Here is a 27691-nt window from a genome sequence, read left to right on the forward strand (position 1 = left end):
TGAGTTCAGCAGTAAACTATAGTTTCTGACATACATGATCCTGGTGGAACACTGTTTATTCGCTAAGGTCAGGGCTTTTTTCGGGCTTTATTAGTTTGCTGATACACGCCTAGCCACCCAGGTGGCAAAATACCAGTTCGGCTAGATTCTCGCCTGCCGGAGACTTACCCCTCAGAGCTCAGACTGACTACCTCTGCTGGACCTACTCCGGATGCCTGGACTCACTGCCCGATTCCAGCCCGAGTCAATCGAGCCAGATGCGGCGGCCGGGCGAGCCGGCGCTGCCGCATGCGAGCCGGAATCAGCCCGCGACGCCGCGAGTAGGTTATGCGCTGCGGCCCGGAGCTGGCGCGATTGAATATAAAAAACCCTCATATTTGTTAACGTTATTACATCCATCTGTGTTGATATGACAGCAAACGCTTGCTGATAAGTTCGGGGGCGTGGTTGATTTTACATAAAGCGTTTGGTTGGAAGCTCGACTCCGCTCAATTTCGCGGCTCCTCCTCTGGCTCCATCAGACAGTCCTTCTGCGCATGTCAAGGCTCCAATTTCAGCAGTCTTTTGCGACAGTTTGTGCCCGTCAAGCAGGCGTTTTGCCCTCAAGGCGTTCAATGGGAAAAGGGGCTGTCGCGTCGTCCATATTTTTTACAGTCATTGGTAGATATGTGTAAAACACCTGCCACCACAGCTGGAAAAAATCCTAGAGGAAACACTGGCTGTACATTTAAATCATATGTAATAGTACCTATTAATGTTAAACCACAGTTAATATTTAATTTGACATTAAAAGCATATCATTATTGTACGGAAACAACAGCATGTGTTTTCGTTTTTTAACTAATAGCATTACAAGAACAACAACAACTTGTAAACCAAACAATTTAACCAAACATTAAAAAATGCTGGGTTTCACACAATTTCTTTCAGAGCAGTGTTTCCTTTAGGATTTTTTCCAGCTGTGGCGGCAGGTCTTTTTTTTTTTACACAGACCAACTACCTGTGGCTAGAGCTGTGCAAAATTATCAATATATTTAACTATCGCGATAATTTCTTTCAATATAGTGTATCGATAGTCCAACCTGAAGTATCGATTCAAGTTGTGCCAAACAACCTCCTCCTCTGCTACTCGCTATCAACAAAACGTTAAGTAGTATGGTTTCAATAGCAAGCAAGAGTGAGGAAGGTGGAAAATATAAAGGTGCCTCAAGCTTTTAGAGCTGGCGTGTTGCTGCACTTTGGTTTTAGCACTATACCAGACTAATGAATTTGACAAAAAATGTCATTTGCAAGCTTTGTAAAGCCATCTTAAATATTCAGGAAACACTACGAACTTGCGTTATCACTTAACAAGACACCACGCAGATGAATTAGCAGCACTGCGTCCTCAACCAAAACCTCTTAATTTAAGGCAAACTACACTGGATAACATCGTTAAGCTTCCGTCTACCTCAACTAACATTGCAGAGTTACTAAAAACTGCATAGGAGGAATGGGACAAAAAAAATGAAAGGACCTGTTGTTGTAACAGACAACGCGGCAAACATGACCGTAACAGCACAGCTGGCCGGCATGTAGCATGTAAAATGTTTCGCTCAATTTTCAATCAATTTACCCGTGTGAGACCAGTTTCCACAGCAAAATGTTCATGATGCTGTCAGTCGCACTGTCCGTTTCTAATAGTTTACTGCATATTAGAGCAGAGGTTCTCAAAGTGGGGGTCGCGGGACAATGTGGGGGGGGGGGGGGGGGGGTTGGTCGCCTGGTGATTTTCAAAAATCAATTAATTTTTATTAAACCTTAAGACTTACTGTATTTTATCAATAATCTACTGATGAGAAAAAATAGTCGTTTATAGTTACTATAAACTATATAGTTACTATAGCAGCTTATGGTTACTAGTTCTATTGGATTGCGACTTCTCGGGTAATTACATTTACTGTCACTGCAGCAGATTTTGTAACACCAGGTTAAACTTTCTAGCCCATTTACAGCACTGACATACATAAAACAAAAACAAAGAATAGACTTGGGTCTATTGGTGTGTGTGCATCATTGCATACAAGGTTTCTGTATTTATAACCACCACCTGAGAGAATATTGGGGGTCACGAGTCACTGGCATTCTCATTTTGGGGGTCGCGGGCTGAAAAGTTTGGGAACCCCTGTATTTGAGCACTGTGTTCCAGTTTTTTTGTTTACTTGATGCATTTATTATTTTTTTTACTTGCTTTAGTTTTATAAATAGTTTATTTCATTTATTTGTGACTTTAGTGCCATATACATTGTACTTAAGTATTTAATAACAATATGCATTTAATACATTTCAGTGAGTTCTCTGTTCAATCACACTGTGCAGCTCTAATGAATTGAAATGGAGAGAAAATAAATTGGAATATATTGTATCGCAATATATCGTGATATATTGTATCGTGACCCATGTATCTTGATATGCATCATATCGTGAGGCCCTTGCCAATACACAGCCCTACCTGTGGCGTTATTATTTCAGTGTTAAATGTCGTGAGCGCAGTATTAAAAGTCAGGATTGCATTTATGTAATAGCCTACAAGCATGCGAATCTCTGTGCTTGCGCGCAGATTTCCTCTGCACAAAACTTCTTGCACGCCCCCACAAATATTAGCCGCTTCAAGAGCTCGCGGATCTTCATGTGCGCTCTCAAACAAACGCTGCTGGGTGCGATTTAGTGCATTTGTGTAACGAGTATGTCTCCAGCATTTATTAGATTTGCTAGGAATGTTTATGAATGTCTCCGATAGACCTACTGAGTAGCATTAATGCCTTCGAAGTACAATGAAACGGCTATACGTTGTGTTTGCTGGCCTCACACACCTGTCAGCCTGTCAGTCACCACGTCACCTTAAAGGGTAAACAAATGACGCACAGCACTACTACGGTTACAAAAAAACTCGTGCTATTATAATTCACATAACCTTTAATAAAAAAAATAAATAAATAAAACGTTTTGAATGAGAAGCTGTAATGTAGCTGTGACAGTATGTATTTTGGCGTGGCACACCGCCATGGAAGAATGAATGTAGCGGAAACCATGCAGAGTATATACAAGAATCAGAGAGTGAAATTCAAGACCTTTAAGGGTGCTTTCACACCTACACTTTTATTTCGGAACGTATCTCGTTTGCCCAGTTAGCGCGGTTCGTTTGGCATATGTGAACAGGGCAATCGCGCTCTGTTCCACGCCAAAGTAATCGCTTCGAGATCGCTTGAATGAGGTGGTCTCGGCTCGATTGAAACGAACCCTGGAGCAGTTCGATTGCAGTGAGAAAGCGATCCGATCCGAGCGCGGTTATATCACAGTGTTTTATGGATATGTAATAGGCTTATGGCTATATGAAGAGAGAATTATGAGTAGGGTGGGAAGTTTCGTGAGTCGAAAACGAGTGATGAACTCCCGGTAATCTCGCGTCTCCCTCCCGATCCTTAAATAGGCATTGTTATGCACCCTTCTCACCCCTCCCCACCGCATCTCTCCTCAGACACGTCGCACGCGCACCCTGTCAATCACCACCAAACCACCACCTCTCCTGACAGTTTAGCGGGATGCTGGAAAATGAACCCTGACACTCTGACCAATGTAAGGAGAGTTTACTCGCACGTGACTTGTTTTAGCTCCTTTGGTCCGATTAGAAACTTTGTAGTGTGAAAGCGAACCGCTCCAAAAGCAATGTAACGATTGTAATCTCTGTTTCGGAACAACTGAATCGATTCACAGGTGTGAAAGCACCATAAGACTCTTTCCATCCACTTTAAGACAATATAACCACTTTTCAACCGTAAACACTAGTGAGATTTTAAATTACAGTATATTAATTAAATATTAATGTAAGAAATTAATCCAAAACTAAAACAATATTCATATACTGAAAAAATTATATTAAATCTAGCTAATTTAGCAGGTTGGCACCTATAGAATTGCAGAAATAATGGTGTTGCATTGGTAACTGCAGTAAACAAATCACCATAATTTCAAATCTAGTAGGACTTCAATGATTTCATAAACTACACAGCATCCTTATATTCATAGATATAATTCAGGCAAACTTTAGCATGCAATTATACATTGCCTAAACTAAAATGATATTAAATTTAAGTTTTACTTTTATACTTTTATCTTACTTTTTACTTTTAAACAATCCTTATTGGGGTCAATAAAAATTCTGTTTCAATTCTCAAAAACCGTTATGCTGCTTAATATATGTATTTTTAAGTGTATTTGCTACAGTTCTATCAAGATGAAATAAAAGTATTAATTGTCTACAGGGTAAAAAATTAACAGCCACCAATCAAGCATCAAAATACCATCTCATTACCATCTCAAGTGGGAAAAAAACACTTCCTTACCAAAGCATTGCCTTTTCTGACATCCTCCAGTCGTTCAAGGACTTCAGTCAGACTTGGATCATCAGAATCAACAAACCATATTGGTGGTGTTGAAGGATAAGACTCCTACAAAAACATCAAGAGTAACAAAATCAGCATCTTCATACCCGTATCAAACCCATTTGTCCTTTCACAAGGTTGCTAAAGTCTTCTCATTTCAGTTCAGCCACTTGCATGACAAACAGCCACATTAACAGATGCCAAACCAATGAATCAAACTCTGCAGCTTCTTCTCTCAATGAGAAAAGACCACAGCAGACCCGCGCAGTGTTGTTTATTTCAGAGAAGTGTTTGTCAGAGCTGATGATCTTCCACGTAAAATCATGTGAACATTATGTTCTCATCCACTAGTTAGAAATCTCCTCCCATTGTGTCTTCCATCAAGGGAGAGCCAAAATGATGGCGATGTGATATTCTTTTGCTTGTCAGGACCATAAACTGACCTCATAGCACCTCAAATCAGTATACAAGCTCAGCAAACTAACTGGCCTCTAGAACACACAAAAAACAGCAGCCAGTTGCACTGCAGTGGCGTCGTTTTGCAAAAACAATGTAGGTTCTGATGACAACACTCCTTCATAATGTAGTGCAGTTAGCATACACTCAACATACATGCAGATTTCGCTCAAAGATGCGAAATGGCAAATAAACGCGATGACTGAAAACGCGCTAATGTTGCTAGCACATGTAAGGCAACATTAACAGTTACGAAAATATTATACATTTATGATAAAATCATTTACATGGCGAAAAACTGAACAAACTTCGAGCATTTTAAATCTACGCATTTCGTAGCAGGCCCAAGTTAGCTGAACGGAGAACTTCGACAAACCAGCTAAACAAATTGCGAAATTAGCTAGCCGAGGATTTAACAAACTGTTGTGTTTACACAAAATGTTTCAATGCTCGATAAATAATCCACAAACAACATCCCAAATCCGCGATAAAAAGATTTTAAAAAATAAGTTCACCCCAAAACGTCGTTTAGCAAGCTAAACTACCAGCTAAGCCAAATTAGCACACAAGCTAATTACATGACAACTAATTTAAAGTGACGCAGAATGCAAAACATCCACCGGTCTTGGTCAACCATCTCCTGTACACAAGAATAAATAACGCTGACGATTAGCTGATGGTTTTATTAAGCCAACAAAGTGAAACCGAGAGCAAACGCAGTTAACTTTGTTAGCTAATACACCAGCAAGCTAAGCGTAGCTCGCGCTGCTTGTTTAGCAGTGATTTTGACATCTTTTTGATTATAAAACTGAACATTGATCACCCTAAATGCTTTTATTCGCACTATCATGGCTTTATTCGAGCAAACAGGGGCTTGTGGGTGGTGTTGTTTCACTCGGCCTTGCCTTGTTCGCATGTAAACCTACACACGGGGCTGGTGGATCTTACCGTGATGTTGCAGTGAATAATCAGCAGCTTTTCTCCCGTCACATTAAACTGGCAGCTCAGTTCGTCTGGCTTCCAGTCGATTATTCGAAATCGCTCATGGTTTGGGTCAAAGATTGACTCCAGGAACTTTAATTCGGCCTTCAGCCCCGACACCGACATCTTCCACTCATCTCATCAGCAGCCAGGCCGCGGGGGGAAGGGACGCACGGAGACCGCGAGCGCGCAGCTGATCCAGCGAGAGTGCGTGTGTGTGAGCGCGCGGCGGCGGAGGGAGGCTGGAGGAGAGAAACAACAAAGAGGGGGCGGGGAGAGAGAGGCGAACTGGAGGCCGGAGAGACGACAAAACAACGCCCGCCAAGAAATACTGCGAGAGAGGGGAAGTGGGTGATCGAGATCTGCGTGGACTACTGGGACGCCAATTGTGTTTTTCTTAGGTGAATGTGTGGTTGACCATTCTTCGTCTTCTGTATGACAGTCCTCTTGTATTATCCAACATATAAAAGAAAGAAAATTACATAATAATAATAATATGCATTTATTTTTATTATGCAAGAAAGAACATTTACAAAGACACAATATTAATAAAAAGACAAAAAGGGTTACATACATAAAATCACAGGAAATTAAACAAATTAAATGCTTCACAACAAGAAAGAGTTTTACGTGCAATTTACACTCTTTTAAGGAGTTCACATATAAATCAAAGTCCTTTCTGAAAATAAAAATAGGGGTGTTTCTTTGAAATTTTACATTTAGGGATGTAAAAATTAGCCAGAAAAAGCTATAAATTAATAATAAATTTTCAAAGAGAAGAATCTAAGTTCAGAAAGTAACCAACTACTACAATTTTGGGGAAATCAGGGTGTTGTTAGGGTTGAAAGGGAAAGGGAAAGGGATTAACCCCAAAGAAGTCAAAGAAAGAAGTTGTAATTCAACCTACTAAAATACCCCCACTTTCAAAGGGTGATCTACTCCACTCTTAATAATAGGATTATACATGGTTTAATGATAAATAAAGTTTTTTGTAGTTGTCTTTTAACAATAAATTGTAAAGCTTTGTGACTTGTAATACCAAAAAGGAAAAAAATTGATAAATTAACCCATTTCTCATTTATTAGTCTGTTATGAGCCATATCATACCTCTTGAGCCTCCTACACTGCAAAAAATGCTTTTCTTACTTAGATTTTTTGTATTGTTTCTAGCCCAAATATCTACAAATTTTTAAATCAAGAAGCATTTTCTAGACAAGCAAAACTTATTGTCGTGTTTTAAGAAATAATATGCCAAAATAAAGTGAGTTTTTTCTTAAATCAAGCAAAATAATCTGCCAATGGGGTGAGCAAAGTAATCGTGTTTTTTGATTTGTGATAAGATTATTTTGCTTATCCCATTGGCAGATTATTTTGCTTGATTTAAGAAAAAACTCACTTTATTTTGGCATATTATTTCTTAAAATAAGACAATATGTATTGCTTGTCTAGAAAATGCTTCTTGATTTAAGAACTTTAAGATATTTGGACTAGAAACAAGACAAAAAAAAATCTAAGTAAGAAAAGTGTTTTTTGCAGTGTATCACCTCCTGATTTGCAGTTTCTGTTTGTTTTTTGAAAATGTAATTATCTTCAAATCTGAAAATAGGATTTATTTTATAGTGTGAGTTGTTATCCAGTGTGATACAAAGCTACAAACATGTTCATTTAGACAGAGGGATTAACTAAGGTCTAGTGTTGTCAAGATACTGGAATTTCTAAATTCAATACCTTGTAAAATATTGATATTCAAAAATAGTTCAAAGACAATCAAATTTAAAGGGATTTTTTTTCAGTTTTCCTCAAAGGGCGACACAGTGGCGCATTAGGTAGTGCTGTCGCCTCACAGCAAGAAGTTCGCTGGTTTGAACCTCGGCTCAGTTGGCATTTCTGTGTGGAGTTTGCATGTTCTCCCTGTGTTCATGTGGGTTTCCTCCGGGTTCTCCGGTTTCCCCCGCAATCCAAAGACATGCAGTACAGGTGACTTGGGTAAGCTAAATTGTCCGTAGTGTATGAGTGTGTGGATGTTTCCCAGAGATGGGTTGCGGCTGGAAGGGCATCCGCTGCGTAAAAACATGCTGGATGAGTTGGCAGTTCATTCCACTGTGGCCACCCCGGATTAATAAAGGGACTAAGCTGATAAGAAAATGAATGAATTATTTTTTCTTCAAAATAGGTTAATGTGGGCTTTGCACTTTAAATGCATGTAATGCCTGTTTCATTCACATTTAGGCAGAAATTCCATATTTCAATTCCATGTTGGAGTTTTCCGGGAGACAGAACAAAAGGGGAGATGGGTCTAATGTATGTGGTAATTTTAAGTACTTAGATAACAAAATAAATGCTATACCACCTATTTTTATTTAAGTGACATATTCCAAAAGAGGTGATGCAGTGGCGCAGTAGGTAGTGCTGTTGCCTCACAGCAAGAAGGTCGCTGGTTCGATCCTCGGCTCAGTTGGCGTTTCTGTGTGGAGTTTGCATGTTCTCCCTGCGTTCGTGTGGGTTTCCTCCGGGTGCTCCGGTTTCCCCCACAGTCCAAAGACATGCGGTACAGGTGAATTGGGTAGGCTAAATTGTCCGTAGTGTATAAGTGTGTGTGAATGTGTGTGTGGATGTTTCCCAGAGATGGGTTGCGGCTGGAAGGGCATCTGCTGTGTAAAAACTTGCTGGATAGGTTGGCGGTTCATTCCGCTGTGGTGACCCCGGATTATTAAAGGGATTAAGCCGACAAGAAAATGAATGAATGAATGAAAACCTTGCACAAGTGACTTTTATTCTAAATTTTAAACCTTATTCTTAAAACAAATAGTGCTTAACATATCACTAAAATGCAGCATTTAAATCTTAAAATTAAATAGTACACAGCAAATTCATCAGAGTTAAATTCTCGGTGTTGAAGCATTTCAGAGTAAAGTGTTGACGTTAAAGAGTTAGATTTTGATAAATGAATATAATAAGAGTTAGAATTGATTTTATTCAGTGCGAAATCAAGGAGTTATCTTTTCTACACTTGGTGGAGTTATTTCCAACATCCGGGAATTCATGCAGCCCCAGTCACTGAAGAATTTTCCAGACGCCATTTTCCATCTGAGGTTTAGAACAGCAACTGGTGAGTCAAACTACCTAAATGTTGGTATTTTTACTGACTTTCTTTAAGGAAATACAGTTGTAAACATATTGTTAAGTTAATAATTTTAGAATAGAGTGACAATTTTAAACTTCTGCGGTTCATTCATGGTCGTTTGTGTATCTAGCTTAACTGCATTACTATTGACTTCTTTTCAGAATGTTTTTATATATGCTCACGCATACATAGTGCATAAAAACATCAAATGTACATGTTCAACACATTTCTGTCACGCTTAATGCTATTTTGTGCGTTGTTACCCATCTGAAAAATAAAATCGACACTTCTCCTTTAATTTGAAGCAAACTAGCGAGGGAATCCCCGGAGCAGCCTAGCCTACTCTGCCCGGATGCTAACGGCAACACAGGACGGTTTCCATGAGCTCTGGAGTTTCTAAAACATATCTGGTGAGTAAATGAACATGCTTACTTGTAAAAGGCTTCCTGACTGAAACATATGATTGTTTGTTATTCGTGTACGTTAATTTGGTTATTTTAAACACCGCAGCTCTTTTAAACTGGTTCATTCGTGGCCGTCCATATAACGTTAGTCCATAGACTCGCGTGATAACGTAACAGTTACGCTTGAATTATATTAAGTGTTGACAACCATTAAAGTCGGAATGTTAACATTAATGTCTTTAAATGACCACGTTTGCACTTTATCAGACATTTGACGTTACAGAAGTCTCCCGGAAGTTGCGGGACTAACGTTAACGTTATCCCGCAAATGCACAGAGACTCCCAGATGCCCAAGTAGATGCCCGCAAATGAATGATAATCTCCTGGAAATCGCGCGTCTCCCGCCCGGTCATTAAACACTTTACACACCCCTCTCCACCGCATCCCTCCCAGCTCTTCAGGTACGTCGCACGCAAGTCACCCCCACCGCTCTTCAGGTACGTCGCGCGCAACTCATCTCATTGCTCTTCAGGTTCTCATCTCTCCCGCTAACGTTACCTCCCGCAAATCAACTCTGTATCCCCCGAAAATGACTTTTCCCAACTCGGGATGTCTGACGTTAGTAAGTTAGGCTATTTCTGTTGTCAGGAACATCTAAGTCAAGCTTTTTCTCCCACATGATATTGTGCTTAAAACTATAGGCTAAACTTAGCATGTACTGTACACAACATTTCCTTTTTATTAAAGACAATTTAGTGCGTTGTAAACAGCCACCTGTCTGTAAAATTAATCAACTGATTCATATTTGAGCAGCCTAATGATGATATAAGTTTGATTTTTAGATTTATTATCAATAATCAACATCTGAATCAAAAGATATCTGAAAAAGTGTGAGGCATACTTTGTGATGTTTATCTCTTTTATCTGAAGGTTATGCATATGTGTTTGATACTAATGTGTTGTTGTTTTTTAACAGCCACAGTTCTCTATACAATAACACAAGACCCTGTGACGGTGGCTGATTAGAGACGGATGGTGTATTTCCAGAGTTGGTGAAATGACACCAAGCACACCTTCTTGGTCATATGTGGTGATAATAATGAAGGTATGTTTGATAAAGTTCTTTATTTGTTTCACAATAAGCTGAGAGGGTATTAGAGCATTAGAGAATAACAAATGACATGACGGTGATGAGTTTTGTATTGTGGGTGAACTGTTACTTAAATAATGTTTTGCTCTGCTTTGCACTTTTCCTCTTCTGCTTATCCTAATATTTTAGATTATATTTGGACCTGAAACATCTGCTAGACTCCAGGAAAGGTGGCGTCAATACTGGACCTGAAAGGGCCTAACAAGTTGAATCTGGTAAAGAAACATGCACGCACACACACACACGCACACACACATGCACGCACACGCTTACATAAAACTGTAAGTTTATGAATATTTTTTACACTGTGGCCAATATTTTGGGGAAGTCAGCATCACTAAATGATATAAAAGATTTTAAGCTCCTCTAAATTTTGCTCCAAGTGTTGTGTTAAATTCAGGATTCTGGACAGACAGCTGCCTGTTTTTCCAGTTCTAGTCATAGTGGTTAACCTAATTGTTTTTGGAGATCCAACAGTGATGTATGTGTTTTTTCTACTTTTCCATATCCTGTCACCTCAACCAGCTGGGAGAGTCAAGTTGTGGATCATCATGAAGATTTTCAAAAGGTGAGTTTAGATTTCTTGAATGTTTTATTTACTTTAAATGTTCTTTTAAATATATCATAGAATTTGATTGCAATTTGTTTTCAAACATTTTTCTTAGTCATGCTGGAGTCTTGAAGAGTTCTTAGATGAGCATCACCCTATATCCGTGCATCAGGAACCACCAGACGAGCGATCAGCAGCTGCTACATCGTCATGGATATAAAGGACATCCTGTGGCTGGGAAGCACTTCATTCACAGGACATGCTTGATGAGATTTCCTAGCTCTAGTTTGTTTTCACACAAGTTTACAGCATTTATACCTTCATTTAAACTGCTGTGTTTGATATGGAGGACCAAGGAAACACCAGAAGTGAAAGATTTGCACGCCAAGTTGTTTAAAATGTAATTTCAGAAGAAAACTATGAGTTCAGAAGAAAACTATGAGTGACGCTATATTGAACTTTCAAATTGCTCTGATGAAACATCAAGTTTGGACCAAAGGACTGAAACAGCCTTTTTGAGCACTGGTCATACATATTTTGTTGATACTGTCTGTACTAATAAAACATTTAAAGCATATTTGACATTGTTGCATTTTAAAAACTGAATGAATTGTTGAAGTGGTGAATGTTTTCAAATAAAATGTTTTTTTCTTTTGTAATTTACAGTCTATTTGACCTTTTTATCATTTTTACACTCAAGAGAGTTGAATAAAATAACAATATATTACACCAGGCGGTGTTGAATATAGTTACATATTTTAACTCTGCCCAGAGTTAAAATTAACCCTTTCTTCGGTGTCAATGTGCCAACCCTTTTGAAAGTGTTGATTTAAGTCTGTTTTGAGTGGACCCCATGAGACACTTTCAAAGGGTTGAAATTAACACCCATAGAGTTGTTTTGGGTCCCCATATTTTGCTGTGTAGCCTGAATATGACCTATAACTGCAAAAAGTACCACTTTTTGAGAAAAAAGAACCACCCCTTTCACTAAGCGGGCTACAGACCTGACACCAGTACACCATCTTTATCTGCCTCAGTGCTGCATTTCCACCTGCAGCACTGAGACTGAGAATGATGATGTTCTGAAGCTCCTCGTCCTGTTCTTAAGGACTGATATTTTATTCCATCTCTTTTCTTCAGCAAAGACGCTGATGCCAAGTTGTACACTATACTGGCATTATTAGTGGTCTTAACATTGTGCAGTATACTGTTTTCAATGATTTGTTGACATCTGTCTGTTATTTTCTTCCATCCATACTCCAATTACTGACCACCTTCCTAATCAATTTTCTGTTCTGATTTCAAGCCTGGGCAAATAACTGAGAAAGCACCAATCAGAGGCCCCATATTTATGATGTCATCATGTTCTTGCAAAGTATTTTATAGTATTTTAAAAATGCACAACACTTATGCACACTGAAAACCCTAATAAGCTGACTGAACAAAATTAATTGAGTAAACTTGTTGCCTCAATTTAATTGCGTAACAGAGTCTCCCAAAACTTGCATATTTAAGTTTATTTAACTTGCCAGTTTGGTAGAAATTGTTGTGTTCAGTGTGTGTGTGTGTCTGTGTGTGTAATTATATACTATGAAAAAATGTTTAAAAGAAAAATAAGTAAGCATTTATTCCCATTATGGTGAATAATTATACACAAAGCCTTGTTTTCTGATTAATCAGAGACCTTGCAAAAAGGTTGCACATATTAGAGATTTACAATCAAGACTACATTAAAGAGACCCATTTTTTTCAAAAAAATTAATTGTGATTTTAAGCTTACTATAATTGCAAAGTTTATACATTTTCATTGTATATAAGTTAAATTAACTCTTATTTTTAGGGTACAGGATCAAAATGCTAAATTTTAAGTAATGTTCAGTCAACTTTACTTGATTGTTTAAGTAAAGACAACATTAGGGTTTACAGTGCATTTGAATACAAAATGTTAACCCATTTTAATAAACCCTATCAAATAACAATGACAAAATACTATTTTGTGTTTGAAATAAGTATTTGAAAATACTTGTATCATAAATACTGCCCTTCCCTGTCTCAAACCATGAGAAATGAAATTGTCTGGACTGATTAAACAAACACTAAACTTTGTCAAGGATGGGCAACTTTGGCCCTATACAGTGCCACTGTCCTGAATAGTCTTGCTCCAACACCAAACACACCTGCCTGCAGTTTTCTTGTGATCCTGTATGCTGACAATGGCTGTTTTTATCCAAAGTTTTGAATAGGATATATGCGCAAAACTATATATTGTATGAAACATTTGCGAATGAAGCAGCATCCATTAAGTCAAAGAGAACAAAGTCATAATTCCTGATAAAGTGGTGGCAATTCATTCATTTTCTTTTCGGCTTAGTCCCTTTAATAATCCGGGGTTGCCACAGCGGAACGAACCGTCAACTTATCCAGCATCTTAGCCGCAACCAATCTCTGGGAAACATCCACACACACTCATACGCTACAGAAAATTTAGCTTACCCAATTCACCTTTACCACATGTCTTTGGACTGTGGGGGTAACCTGAGCACCTGCAGGAAACCCACGCGAATGCAGGAAGAACATTCAAACTCTTCACATGTTACAGGCGACAGCACTGCACCACTGCGTTGGTGTTGGCAATTATCGAAAAGACAATGGAAATTGCTGAGGTAGAAGAGGTCACTGTGGGAATTCAGAAAAAGTAATCACCCTTCTGGGAGGTAACAACACTGAACCCCACTCATGACGGGCTTTGGCTAATATATTTTAGAATGACCAACATTTCAGATGTTCTAAAATGCTACCAGTCCGCTGGTATTATACCATCTCACTGCACCCATTTTTATTTGCGTATGATCTTTTAAAACAACATCATGACTTTTTAATGTGCATGCTGAAAAATAATTGGGCAAATGTGTTTAATTTGTTTTGACTGGATAAAAACGTTATCCTCCTCGTTTGTGCGCATGGTTTTTGTGGACATTTTCAAAATTGATGATTATCTTGCTCTGTTCATTAAGCATTTTTAATCCACATATTCTAAAATGAACACAAAATATGATAACAGAAATATGTCATAAGATGTTAGTAAGTGTTAATAAAGATTATTAATATTAATGATAATTATGAACAAATCTAAATCTGAATATTTTAGGGCGGTTAGTACTAACAAACAATCAGTGATGTAAAAAACTAATTACAAATACTCAAATTCCTGTAATTGTGTAGTTTTCCTCAAGAATTGTAATTTACTAAGTAGTTTTTAAAATGTGTACTATTACTTTCCCTTGAGTAGATTTTCAGTGCAGTATCGATACTTTTACTCGACTACATTCCTTCAGTCTGCAGTCACTATTTTTTTCCTGTCTATGGGGATTAGAAAAGTCAGTCATGCTATTTCTGTAAATCAAATCGCACATAGAAAGTAAATCGCATCATGCTAAACAACCTCAAGACATGCAGCAAACTGTTTGGATATTAAAATTGTCCAAGAAGATTCTTTACACGCAATGACCTAGGGACTGTTAAGACTGAATGTCACTGATGATAATATGACAGAAGTTTACTGTATGATGACCAAAATGGCCTTAAACAATAACTAAATGCACTACAGAATGTTACGTTTACACACACACGTGCACAAATTACATGTAAATGCATCAGCTTTTCACAGCGTAATACTTGCTACTACTCTTAAGAACTTTTAAAAAGGCTTTCTACTCATACTTTGAGTAATATTTACAAAAGATACTTTTAGTCTACTTGTACATTCTTAGGCAAGTAATGATACTTTTACTTGTGTATGATTTTTCAGTACTCTTTCCACCATTTGTATTAATGTGATCATTCCCTTGCATCTTTAAGCTAGTTTTAATCTTTGATCTTAAACTAGTAATCTTTAAAACAACAAGAGCAACCACTGGAATTGTTGTTGTTGTTGTTATTATTATTAGTCAGTTAGTGTCCACTTCAAAATTATTATTTTTTGTTCAACAACAAACTTTTAATAGTTTGAAAGGGGATAGTTCACCCAAAAATTAAAAATTTACCCTCAAGTGGTTCCAAATCTTAATTTGCTGAGCAAAATGAAAGCTAAAAACCTGAAATCACTGCGTTCCAGAGTGCTGGAAAAACAAATACCATGAATATCAGTGGTTACGGGTTTCCTGCTTTCTTCAAAATATATTTTGTGTGTTTAACAGAAGGAAAAAAATCAAACAGGTTTGGAACATTTGAAAGGGGAGTAAATGGTGACAGGATTTTCAGTTTTGGATTAACTATTCTTTTAAGGGTAAGTTTATGTTGAATTTAGGGTGAAATATCCTTTAGCCCAGGGGTCTCAAACTGCCAACCCGCGGACACGATCCACTTACAACCCGCAACTGACGTTAAAAATATACAAGATCCGGCCCGCCAAAACACATATTTTTGAACCACTATTGTGCAGGTGTGTCTAGCCACTTGTGGTATTGACCCGCCACGTAGTCGACATTTAAAGTACTGCATTCAGTTTAGTTTTACTTTCATTTTCTCTCAGTGTACGGTCGAGAGTAATGCCCAATCCCAATTACATTTATGTATCTATTTTCCCCTTGGCCCTTACAATCAGGGCTTAAGGGGAAGGGCTTCAAAATTGAACCCTAAGAATTGGGACAGCACTACAGCACCTGCACACGTCATCATATGTCATCGCGATCTCTTCCTTCATATGAGATTAGACGATCGCGAATGCTGTAGTTGTTCCAGTTGTGCTATTTTTTGTTATTTATCTTTTCATTTATACTAAATGCACATGTTATGTTATCGTAACGATATCAGCGGCAATAAGATCATAACTGTACTGTGTATTTATACAGTGGCCTTATTCATCTATGTAAACACACCAAAAACAACATCAACATTATATCAGACACTGTAAAAAGCTCAATCACAGCCACTAGACATTACTGAGTGTATTTGAGTGTCAGAATGTTGTAGGACTGCTGTACAGAAGTTATGATTATGGATTATAGATAGAAAAATTTTGCGATTTTTTTTTTTTTTTTTTTTTTTTTTTTTTTTTTTTTAAATAGCATGTCGGTAAAACCCAAACGCAGTTATGACTATATTAAAATGTATTTGTTCCGGGTTCAGCAATACTGCCGTTGTGGCCGATGTATTCTGGAAAATTTTCTGAAAAAGTTTCGAGTGTGGTCCTGAAAAATCTTTGTTCGGAGGGCTATTCTCCCCTTCCCCCTAGCTCTACGCCTTCAAGCTAAAGAGAATTGGGACACCCCTACCCCTTGGCGTGAACGCGCAAAACGAGGGGTAGGGGTAAGGGGAAGGACTAAGGGGACGAATTGGGATTGGGCCTAACACACATGCATTTTATTTCTGTGGCTAATTTAAACGTTAAAATATATGCCCGTTAGTGCTCTATTGTTACTAAAGCTCTATTGTTTGTAAATATTCAAAGGTCATTTGATTATAATTCGTTTAATACCACCTGTATTTTGTTCTACAAACACTTCTTCATGGCTTACATGTTATGCTGGTGGTGTAACAAATATTATCATTTTACTAATGTTCGATTCAAATGGTCTCACTTAAAAGAGTTTTCTCATATGCTTATTAAGATTTCCATAAATCTATGTACATTAGTAAATTTGTACTTCTAGTTGAATTGAACTTGTTAAAGTTAAGTCCCCTCTTTGTTTTACAAAAATAAAAAGATTAAAAAATAAAAAGAAGAAAGAAAGAAAGATATTGAGTTACCCAAGTTACCCAAAAGGCTTTCTGCTGTTCTTACGCTATTGAGACAAAACAATTGGTTGGGACAGAACAATAATTATTCTGCCAATATCTGTAGTATTTTCAGGGCAATTTAAACTACTCCTTCAATATGTACAACAAGAAACAAAAAGCTAGATTTTGACGGCATATACTCTGTAGAAGAATGACTGAGTGTGTGTCTAACGCTCGGCCATACACACAACAGCCACAGATATATTTCAGCAGCTGATGTGACACGATAAGCATGCTGATTTGCATTATCACTGTTGACAGGTAATGCTTGAAAAAAAATATCATATGTTTTCCTAAGATGCATCAGTTATGTCAGGTTTCCACCTTTTTCTTGTGCTTGAATGTTAAAGCGGCCCTCCTATGAATTGTCAGTCGCTAAAATGGCCCTCGCCAATTTGAGTTTGAGACCCCTGGTTTAGTCTAATATATTTTATTTAATAAAAAGTTTTTAAAAGTACCATTTTTTCCACTTGAGTCCCCTATCCCTTAGAACAGTGGTTCTCAAACTGTGGTATGTGTACCACTAGTGGTACGCGGGCTTTCTTCTAGTGGTACGCGGAGAAATTAAATATGTCATGTACATGCAACACACATTTCAAAATTTACCAAAAATTATGTATATAATATGCCATATATGACATATAGCCTATGTTTTTGAGGTAATTTGCCAGGTTTTTTTTTAACTGTGCAGAGTTGTAGCTGCTTTTCTGGGCCTACTATGCTCCTGTATTTCAATACTGCTCATTTTCGTGGTACTAGGAGAGACAATTTTTTTCTGAGGTGGTACTTGATGAAAAAAGTTTGAGAACCACTGCCTTCAAATATGTCTGCATGTCCAGTAGTAGGCTAGTAGTTGTGTCTTAGTTGTGTCCAGCTGTAGATGATTTGTAGTTAATCAAACTTTTTATACATTTTAAACATTGCTAATAGGCTAGATTTTTTTATTTCACTGTGATGCCATTTTACATTTTAATGTGCTTGTTGGAAATATGTAACGTTTGGAATGCGAAAGTACTTTTGAAATGTGAAAAACAACATGTGTGTGTTATTTCTGCGTGTTTTGCTGAGAAATTCTTTTTTAAGTTCTGTCTGTCTCCATCTAGCGGCTAATATAGAATTTAGCCTACACTTTATTACAACAGCTTTTGTGTAAAATGATAGTCAAGCGTTGTAAAAGAATAAGTGGCAGAGTGAGAGATGTTCAACGCGTGAATTAATTTATGAGGCGATCTTCAATGTTTTTATAGCCTAAATAATTCACCTGAATTGTGTTTACTGGTATAAACACATTTATTTTGATCTATGGATGAGCAACTTTCCCCCACTTCTCCCCTACTTTCAATTTTTTTTTGTTTTGTGGGCGGGTCAATTTCCCTCTAAATGTCAATGCCGGTTGATTTTCAAAGCGTTATATGTTGTGTGACAGACAGACAGTCATTCATAGCGATAAAGCAGGTTTGTACAGGAGCGATATTCTCTCAACACTGACCGAAAATGATCTGTTTTTGGCTTCCTCTTCTGCTCCTACTTCAGAAACACACGGTCCAAATGGAAAGGATTGAGAGGAACCAGGATTGTGGTTGGAATTGTTCTGAGGTTTGTCAGTTTTTGTTTACATTTTATTTTGGTGGTACCTATTAGACGATTTGTTGATTATACCTAATGTAGAATGTACATGTTTATTAATTTGAGCTTTAAAAACGGCTTGGTTTTCATTCAAAGTGTTCTATTAGAATAGGTTAAAATCTCTTTAGATATTGTCAGAAGTTTGACCATCGAAAATGAAGTGTAGATATTAAATGGATTGTTCACCTAAAGATGCAATGTACTCATTATTTACTATTTTAGTCAAGCACAAAAAAAGATATTTTAAAGAATTTTATTCACTCAAAAAAAATAAATAAATAAAATTAGATAAAAATAAGCGGAAACAACACAATGCTTGAGATTTCAATAGGACAACTTTATTTTTTTAATGTTTAATCCACATAAATTTGTTAAAAGTGTTAACTTCACCAATTTCTGTTGGGACAACATGAATAGATTGTGCAAAACCCTGCAATTTTTACAGTGTTGAATTCCATAGGAATAATGCACAGCTACTATGAAAGTCAATGGTTACAGGTTTACAACATTTTTCAAAATATCTTCTTTTGTGTTTAACAGATGAAAGAAACTAAAGGTTTGAAACAAATTATGTAAATGATGACCGAATTGTAATTTTGGGGGTAAACAGACCTTAAAATCTACCCACTGTTAGTTATTAGTTAATAAAAAGTCTAAAGGGGACCATCGAAATCATTGAATAAATCACTTATATTTAAAAAATACACTCAAAATTTTTATTCATTTATTTTTCTTGTTCAAACTACTTATTTAAAATGAGCTGAAACAATTCTGAAGATTTCATTGGGACAACTTAATTTTTTATGTTAAATCCACATAAAGTTGTTAAAAGTGTTAAGTTAACTTAATCGATTTTTGTTGGAAAAACATGAATGAACTGTGTACGACACATTTTTACAGTGTGTGCCTATATAAATGTTAAACATTTTACTTATATGAATGAGAAATTTAACTTGTAGAAAACAGATATAGAATTAAAAGAACCACACCATTAGTCAATTGCACGTATTAACATTTATCTCTGTTGCGTCACTGTTTGTGATTTTGGTACAAGGTATTTCTGTGTTTCAACAGTAGCGACAGACTAAAACGATTTCACTTATGAGTCATAAAATGACCTCATCTAAAACAACACAGAATTGCGTTTTATGTGAAATAAAAAAAAAAAATAATTGCTTTCAGTCTTACAGAGGAAGACACAAGCAAAGAACTCACTTTCAATGATCTAGGTTGTTAGACAGATTTTAAATGATTTTATTCTCACGTTTTTATTTTACCGTAATCGGATATGAGGATATACAAGACTTATTTCATCTGCCTGATAGCCGTGCTATAGTTGCTCTGTCTAACCAGGAACTTTCAAGGTGTCAGAAGTGAGTGGGAAACCCCTGTTTACTATCCTTAGAGTACATTCACATTTCCTGTTAAATGATAAAGCCTTTGTTTGTGGTCCTTGTATGAAAACAGTTTACACTATCAGTTTACGACACTAAACAGTTTACCCTTGGCATAATGTCAAATCTTTTTGATCTCTCAAAACAGGGACTACAGTGTAAACCCAGAGCTTACTGTGAGTATCTATCTATCTATCTATCTATCTATCTATCTATCTATCTATCTATCTATCTATCTATCTATCTATCTATCTATCTATCTATCTATCTATCCATCCATCCATCCATCCATCCATCCATCCATCCATCCATCCATCCATCCATCCATCCATCCATCCATCCATCCATCCATCCACCCACCCACCCACCCACCCACCCACCCACCCACCCACCCATCCATCCATCCATCCATCCATCCATCCATCCATCTATCTATCTATCTATCTATCTATCTATCTATCTATCTATCTATCTATCTATCTATCTACAATAACACATTTTATACCTTACAGCACCACTGTCAGCATTTCACTGCAGGAATCAGCCTATTAGCAGTGCCGTCTTCAATGACGTGATGTTATCTACTGTTTTGGCGTGCGAGGAGAGGAAATGTTCACTGCAGCTCAGGATGGCAACATCAGTAAATGTTACTGGTATGTATGAATCAGCTTGCATGAATAAACCATCCGACAGCTTCCCTATGTGTGTTCAATGAACTCATTTAATGCAGTGATGCTGTAAAAGTTCAGCAACCCCTGTTAGCATGCTTTATAATTATTTACAGTAGGTAGACCTGCTGAGTCATTCTTAGATCACTGACTGCTGTACGACTACACCAATAACAAGCAAGTGAATCATTGAATAATCTAAAATAGGAAAAGTCTAATATTAACCAACCACAACGTGCCGAAATAATTAATAACTTGGTTACTAAAATGTTAATTCAGCGAGAGGAAAATGAGTCAGCGCTTTCCACCACCCATAAAATGAACGGCGTTACGCATGTTTTCCAGGTAACATTCGTGGGGTTTCAGTGTGTGCCGATTCTGCAGGAATGATTGGACATTGCCAGATTTATACATTCGGCCGAGTTGGTGGTTTCAATGTCACAGGAAAACAGGTAAAGTCTTAAAAGTTTACCTGATGTGAGGTTACAGTATGCAAATAGATCCCTAACCACTGACGATTTTATCAAATAGATAAATCTGTCATCTTACCATAGATGCTACGATAAGCTTCCTGGTATGAGTGTACAGCTTTGTTTCTGCCTCTAGGTTGATGTACGGTTTAAATGTGTTCCTGTTCGACCCGGGCAGCATTTGTTTGTGACTCTCAAAACAATTCCAAACTACTGTAAAGCCATGTGGTCACAAAGACATCTTGTTCCTGGTATCAGTATTTAATGTTTTCTTTCCCCTTGAACTTCTTCCTTGTGATGCATTTGAATATGTATTTAGTAATCTATAGATGATATTTACAAAATGTTGTTTGTACATTTATAAATAATATGCAAATGTAGTCAAACAGCATAAATAAACATGCGTTGCCCTTTTATTCCTAATACAGACTGCAGACATGAAGGTGTCAGAGATGAAGTTGCAGAATGCATCAGTGAGTTTCATTATATCAAAGATATTTAATAGATAGATAGATGGATGGATGGATGGATGGATGGATGGATGGATGGATGGATGGATGGATGGATGGATGGATGGATGGATGGATGGATGGATGGATGGATGGATGGATGGATGGATAGATAGATAGATAGATAGATAGATAGATAGATAGATAGATAGATAGATAGATAGATAGATAGATACAAATAGATAGAATGATATCTAACAATGTTACAGTTTTTCTCAGTCGCTTTGGTGTGTTTCTCACAACACTAGTGCATTTTTGCACAACATTTAATGATTTTCTCAAAACAATTAGTACAAACTGCAAAACCTAGCTGATAACCTGCAAAAGTGTGTCACATGCTCAAAATGGATAGTTCCTTCCTCAAAAGCAAGTATTCATGTTAATCAAAGTGTCAGTGTCATCAAAATGAAAAGTCCTGACACCATTGTTTATGAACAAGATAGTCAAATGGCTTAGTCCTGTTTCCATTATGACAGTTTTCTCTCTACATTTTTTCAATGCAAAAAAAAGTCTGATTTTGGTGACACTTCCAGAAAATGCTCAAGACAGCACTATTTGCACAGCCATTTGAAAACTACAGTAAAGTTAGACATCACTGCTTAGTGAGGTATCTGAGTACAAGACACTGAATATGTATGTTTCACATATTTACTGCATTTGCTCGTTGCAATCCTAATTTATTCCCAGCATTGTGCAAGAGAATAAATACACCCTTATTTACAACAAACATAAACTCCCTTTAGGTAGAGGTGTGCACAACTGTAAACTATATTGCAGTACTTATTGGAACTGAGCATACAACATACTGTATGTAAGGGTGCTTTCACACCTACACTTTTGTTTCGGAATGTATCTCGTTTGCCCAGTTAGCGCGGTTCGTTTGGCATATGTGAACAGGGCAATCGCTCTCTGTTCCGCGTCAAAGTAATCGCTCCGAGATCGCTTGAATGAGGTGGTCTCGGCTCGACTGAAACTAACCCTGGAGCGGTTCGATTGCAGTGAGAAAGCGATCTGATCCGAGCGCGGTTATATCACAGTGTTTTATTGATATGTAATAGGCTTACGGCTATATGAAGAGAGAATTATGAGTTGGGCGGGAAGTTTCGCGAGTCTCCGGATGCCCGCAAACGAGTGATGAACTCTTGGCAATCTTGCGTCTCCCTCCTGGTCCTTAAATAGGCATCGTCGCGCACCCTTCTCACCCCTCACCACCGCGTCTCTCCTCAGACACGTCGCGCGCGCACCCTGTCAATCACAACCAAACCACCACCTCTCCTGACAGCTCAGCGCGGGACGCTGCAAATTAAACCCTGACACTCTGACCAATGTGAGGAGAGTTTACTCGCACGTGACTTGTTTTAGCTCTTTTGGTCCGTTTAGAAACTTTGCAGTGTGAAAGCGAACCGCTCCAATAGCAAAGAGCAACAATGTAACAATTGTAATCTCTGTTTCGGAACAACTGAATCGATTCACAGGTGTGAAAGCACCCTAAATCATTCATCAAATTGTTCAATTTTAAAGACATTTTCAGGAAAATAAAAATTTAAATTTGTTTTATAAAATTTGCTTGACAGATTTTGACAGCTAGTTCAACATTTTTGTATGTAATGACTCAAGTAATGAAATGAGGACTGTTAGTTTTATATGGAATGACTATTCAGCATTCATAAGTTTAGTTCATTTTGACTGACATGACATAAGCAGATGATAATGTTATAAACAGTAGAGAGTTGTATGAAAGCAATTGATGCATGTCCAAAAGCATTCGCAATTTGTTGAAAAGAATGAGAAACTGCTACTAGGATGTGCACAAATGACTAATTGTTTTGAGAAATGCATGACCTGTTGTGCAAATGTAAATTGTGTAGTGAGAAATGCACCAAAGCGACTGAGAAAAACTGTAATAGACAGATACACGATGTGAAAAACTTGAACAGTTTGTGTTTGTTTGTAGCTGGGAAGCTGGCATACACTGTAGATAAAGCCAAGAAACTGTTCTCGGTGACAGTGACTGGAGCTCCTGAGGACACAGAGTATAATCTCAGGCTCTGCCATAAACGCAATGTCATCTGTGCAGGGGAAGGGACACACAAAACAGTAAGAACTGAAAACACACTTCCCCTCAAGTTTTTCAAAGACTTTGCCATTGTTTCATTTGACAATTTTGTGCTTTGCATTGTCTTTCAGGTAAAACCACAACATCTACAGAGAAGCGTACAACTTCATTATTCCAAAGCATTACCCTGTTTGTGCATTGAGGTATGAAAGCTTTATTCTGTGGAGAGGATCTGAACATGCAGCACACCTGTTACACAAATCATTTCTTTTATTTCAGGGTTGGCCTGCCAAAGTAGATGCGCGAAGAGTTCAAGTGTGTCCATTCAAAAACAGTGAGTAAAAATCCCTATATTCAAAACAAATGATAGCTAGATGAACTACAAGACCTCAATTCTTATACATCTATGTTTAATAATGATGGCGGTTTTCATTATTCCATCAAATCAGTAGTTTGGGATCATTTAATTACTTTCATGTCCTTTTAAATATGCAGTAATGTCTTTATTTGTGGTCTAGAATGACTTGAAACATTTAGTTCACAGAAAAATGCAAATAAATAAATAAATAAATAAAGGATTAAAATATTACAAAACATATTATTTTCTAGTCTACATAAATTTAAAAACCGCCTCCTCCTTGCCTTTTTCATCTCGGGGGGCTTTTTCAGTTTATTCATAACAATTTGCTTTTGTATAATGTTATTATTAGTAGCTGTTTTATTTATTATTTGCAGATTTATATTTGTTTTATTAAAAACAAGCTTAGATTTGCCCACCTGTCAGGTTTTAGACTAAATGAAGCATGTGTATTTGGATATAACTCATTTTTTTTGACCACACTTCGTTATTATTGGTCATTTATTAATTTGCTGGAAAATAGAACTGGATTTAGAAATAGTTTTGAAACAAATATTTGCACTTAACTAACAAAGTTAATTATGTATAGGCTAATGGATATCTGTGCGTATATCACGTTTCACTATTGACGTAAGAGTGAAAGTAAAAAATGAGGAGCCTCATCACTTATCCTCGTGCTGTAGATGCTCTGTTTAGCTGTTTTCTTATTAGTGAAGTGTTCAGTTTTTCCACTTACAACGTCTGTCATGAAAATAGCAAATGCATTATCGAGAGACGCAGCTGGCTCTTAAAGGAAATGGGAGATGAGACTCTGATTGGTTTATTCTCAAAACACACCTATAACTCATTAAGAGAATAAGCTCAACCCTGTTAGACCATGCGAAATGCAGATTTTTTCCCCTTAAATTAGCAAAAGTGGATTCGGACTTAATGCTTTTGCGCCCTGAGCTTTGGACTTTGTGCATGGATTGTTAAAATAGAGCCCTTAAAGTCAGTTTAGGTCAACCATTCCAAGTCTATACAAAATTTAGCATTTCAACCAATAGCAGACCTACATAGGTCTAATAATATTATTGTTGTTTTACCATATCTTTGAGAATAGCAATAATAAAAACCTAATAATATTAACCTTAGTGCCACCCTATAGTCAAGCGTGTCGCAGAAAAAAAACATGCAATTAATCTGTATGAAATGTTTTAATCATTGCTCAACACTAGTCATTTTGTGATTGTAATGAGAGCACTTAATGTGGTGTTGGTTTCATTTTGGCTGAATGCTTTAAAATGAAAAAGTACATCTACTAAGTCCATTTTCCGGTTTCTGTACTATTTATTTAGCATTTTAGTTGCAGATAAACACAGCTCTTCTGGAGTCATTAGCCCCTTTCACACAGTGATACCGGTAAATATCCGGAACATTTCCGGAACTACTTTACCGGTATATTCAAAAAAACGCTGTTCACACAGGCGAGGACGTTACGGAATTTTTCCGGAAAAGAGCATTCACACATCCATCGCAAAATGCCGGTAAATTCTGACATCATTAACCAGAAATGACCTCTAAACGGCTGCGCTTGTGTTTGTAAACATTTGACTACATTACAAACTCTTCCGATGGATCAGTATTGAGTACAACTCTAATGAAAACATAGGGTAACACTTTCGCATGTCGAGATGTTCATGATATGTGTGTGTGCTGGCGCTATGGGCGCTCACGGGCACACGCAAAGCTTGAAGGTAAACAAACAACGGATTATCATAAACATTTTATCGATAATTATTTACACAGTTAGCATTAAGAAGGAACATAGAAACATTATCTGACTAACATCTAGCAGCTAAAGAAAAAATATTCAAAGGCTTTTATTCTCATAAACCGCGCGCACGTGAATGCGTCTGACTGTTCTGATTGGCTAAAGCAGGTGTCTCACGTCAGCCCGTTCTAGACGTGGACGCGCTTATTACGGCAATCTTCCTTCTGCATTCACACAGCGCAGCATTCCGGCAAATTACCGGTAATGTTACAACTTCTCTTTCCGGAAAATAGCCAGAACGAATTTACCGGTATTTTCAAAAAGGGCCTGTTCACACATACAACCTTTTCGGAAAATTGCCGGTAATTTTCCGGAAAGGTCTGTATGTGTGAAAGGGGTTAATGAGAGGATGTTAATTGAAAAAGCAAAAGCACTGGTTTACAGTGTCATATGACCTGAATCTGTGGTTCAGCTCTTCTACCAATCTGTCAGTCACAGTAGGCTATAAACACGTTAGATCATGGCCTGATCTGTTTTGAAGAGCTTTTTCTGTTTATTTTGGCGCTAAGGATCTGATTTGTACATTGCAGGAACGGTTGAAGACATTTGTTTTGACGTTGCTTCAAAAATGCCATACGGATTTTGAAACATTTATCAGCATACTTCTAGAAACATTAATTTATTCATTTTCTTGTCGGCTTAGTCCCTTTATTAATCCGGGGTCGCCACAGCGGAATGAACCGCCAACTTATCCAGCAAGTTTTTACGCAGCAGATGCCTTTCCAGCCGCAACCCACATCCAAACACACATTCCGACACACACTCATACAGTATGGACAATTTAGCCTACCCAATTCACCTGTACCGCATGTCTTGGGACTGTGGGGGAAACCGGAGCACCCAGAGGAAACCCACGCGAAGGCAGGGAGAACATGCAAACTCCACACAGGAATGCCAACTGAACCAGCAACCCAGCGACCTTCTTGCTGCGAGGCGACAGCACTACCTACTGCGCCACTGCCTTGTCATACTTCTAGAATAATTTAAATAATATTTATATCATTCATTCATTAATTTTCTTTTCGTCTTAGTCCTTTTATTATTCAGGGGTCGCCACAGCGGAATGAACCACCAACTTATCCAGCTTATTTTTAATGCAGAGGATGTCCTTCCAGCTGCAACCCAACACTGGGAACCACACAAACACTATGGCCAGTTTAGCTTATACAATTCACCTATGGAGCATGTCTTTAGACTTTGGGGGAAACCGGAGCACCCGGAGGAAACCCACATGAACATGAGGAGAACATGCAAATTCCACACTGAAACGTCAACTGACCCAGCCGGGGCTCGAACAAGTGACCATCTTGCTGTGAGGTAATCGTGTTACCCACTGCGCCACTGTGACTCCCATAATATTTATAATTTTTAATAAGTGCATTATTATTATATTGTGCAGACAATAGGCCCCTCACTGAGATGGGTCCCTGGGCTGCATCCTCTATAAGACTGTGCATTAATGCACCCCTGAACAAGGTGCATCTATTTGGAGATTCATATGATCACAGTTAAGCCATTGAAGTCACATGGAATGTTTAGATGTTGAGCATGTTTACATGAATCATCCTAATATTATTATAATGGGATTTTGGCAATACATTTATTATTAATATTATAACCTTCATTTTACCAGGAAAAGAACATTGAGATTAAAAATCTCTTTTACACGAGTGTAGGGATGCGACGATTAACCGGTTTCACTATTAACCGCGATTTAATTCGTCACGGTTAATTAATCGTAAAGGCTTCTCAACATCGTTTTTTTGCATGGAACAAAACTGCAGCAAGTAAACAAAGTAGCTAGACCAATAACCACGCACACTGGACTGACTATGACGGAGGCTATTAATTAAGGCAAGCTCATTCAAGTTTGTTATGTTCAATGGAGGGACATGCAAGCGCACGCAACACCTTTACGCTTTTCAGGCACACC

At 37.6% G+C, this 27691-nt stretch overlaps 2 protein-coding genes and 1 long non-coding RNA gene across 15 annotated transcripts in view; 2 read left to right on the forward strand and 1 right to left on the reverse strand.

The window, feature by feature from the left end:
* Nucleotides 1-6160, reverse strand: part of ube2q2 (ubiquitin-conjugating enzyme E2Q family member 2) — a 32844-nt gene extending 26684 nt beyond the window's left edge. For 9 of the 13 annotated variants that reach the window (XR_012399810.1, XR_012399808.1, XR_012399809.1 and 6 more), the window contains exons 1-2: nucleotides 5826-6160; nucleotides 4383-4487 (exon numbers count right to left, since the gene is read on the reverse strand). Coding sequence is in view for 4 of the 13 variants with exons in the window: in NM_001328204.1 (NP_001315133.1) it covers nucleotides 4383-4487; nucleotides 5826-5984 (264 nt within the window). In the remaining 9 variants the exon portion in view is untranslated. 13 annotated transcript variants of the gene reach the window in all.
* Nucleotides 6161-8928: 2768 nt separating this feature from the next.
* Nucleotides 8929-11745, forward strand: LOC141381008 (uncharacterized). The gene is made up of 6 exons (XR_012400475.1): nucleotides 8929-8967; nucleotides 9288-9392; nucleotides 10363-10491; nucleotides 10666-10751; nucleotides 11062-11104; nucleotides 11202-11745. It is a non-coding gene; the product is annotated as an uncharacterized lncRNA (long non-coding RNA).
* A 4407-nt stretch (nucleotides 11746-16152) lies between these two features.
* il17rel (interleukin 17 receptor E-like) overlaps nucleotides 16153-27691 on the forward strand; it is a 29444-nt gene continuing 17905 nt past the window's right edge. Inside the window, exons 1-9 of the mRNA XM_002666890.7 lie at nucleotides 16153-18460; nucleotides 20033-20060; nucleotides 20397-20537; nucleotides 20898-21004; nucleotides 21159-21273; nucleotides 21451-21495; nucleotides 23486-23628; nucleotides 23719-23790; nucleotides 23867-23921. Of these exons, the coding sequence (XP_002666936.3) occupies nucleotides 18359-18460; nucleotides 20033-20060; nucleotides 20397-20537; nucleotides 20898-21004; nucleotides 21159-21273; nucleotides 21451-21495; nucleotides 23486-23628; nucleotides 23719-23790; nucleotides 23867-23921 (808 nt within the window). The 5' untranslated portion in view covers nucleotides 16153-18358. The remainder of the gene's footprint in view (nucleotides 18461-20032; nucleotides 20061-20396; nucleotides 20538-20897; nucleotides 21005-21158; nucleotides 21274-21450; nucleotides 21496-23485; nucleotides 23629-23718; nucleotides 23791-23866; nucleotides 23922-27691) is intronic.

This window comes from Danio rerio, chromosome 25 (assembly GCF_049306965.1).
Source record: "Danio rerio strain Tuebingen ecotype United States chromosome 25, GRCz12tu, whole genome shotgun sequence".
NCBI classification, from domain to species: Eukaryota; Metazoa; Chordata; class Actinopteri; order Cypriniformes; family Danionidae; genus Danio; species Danio rerio.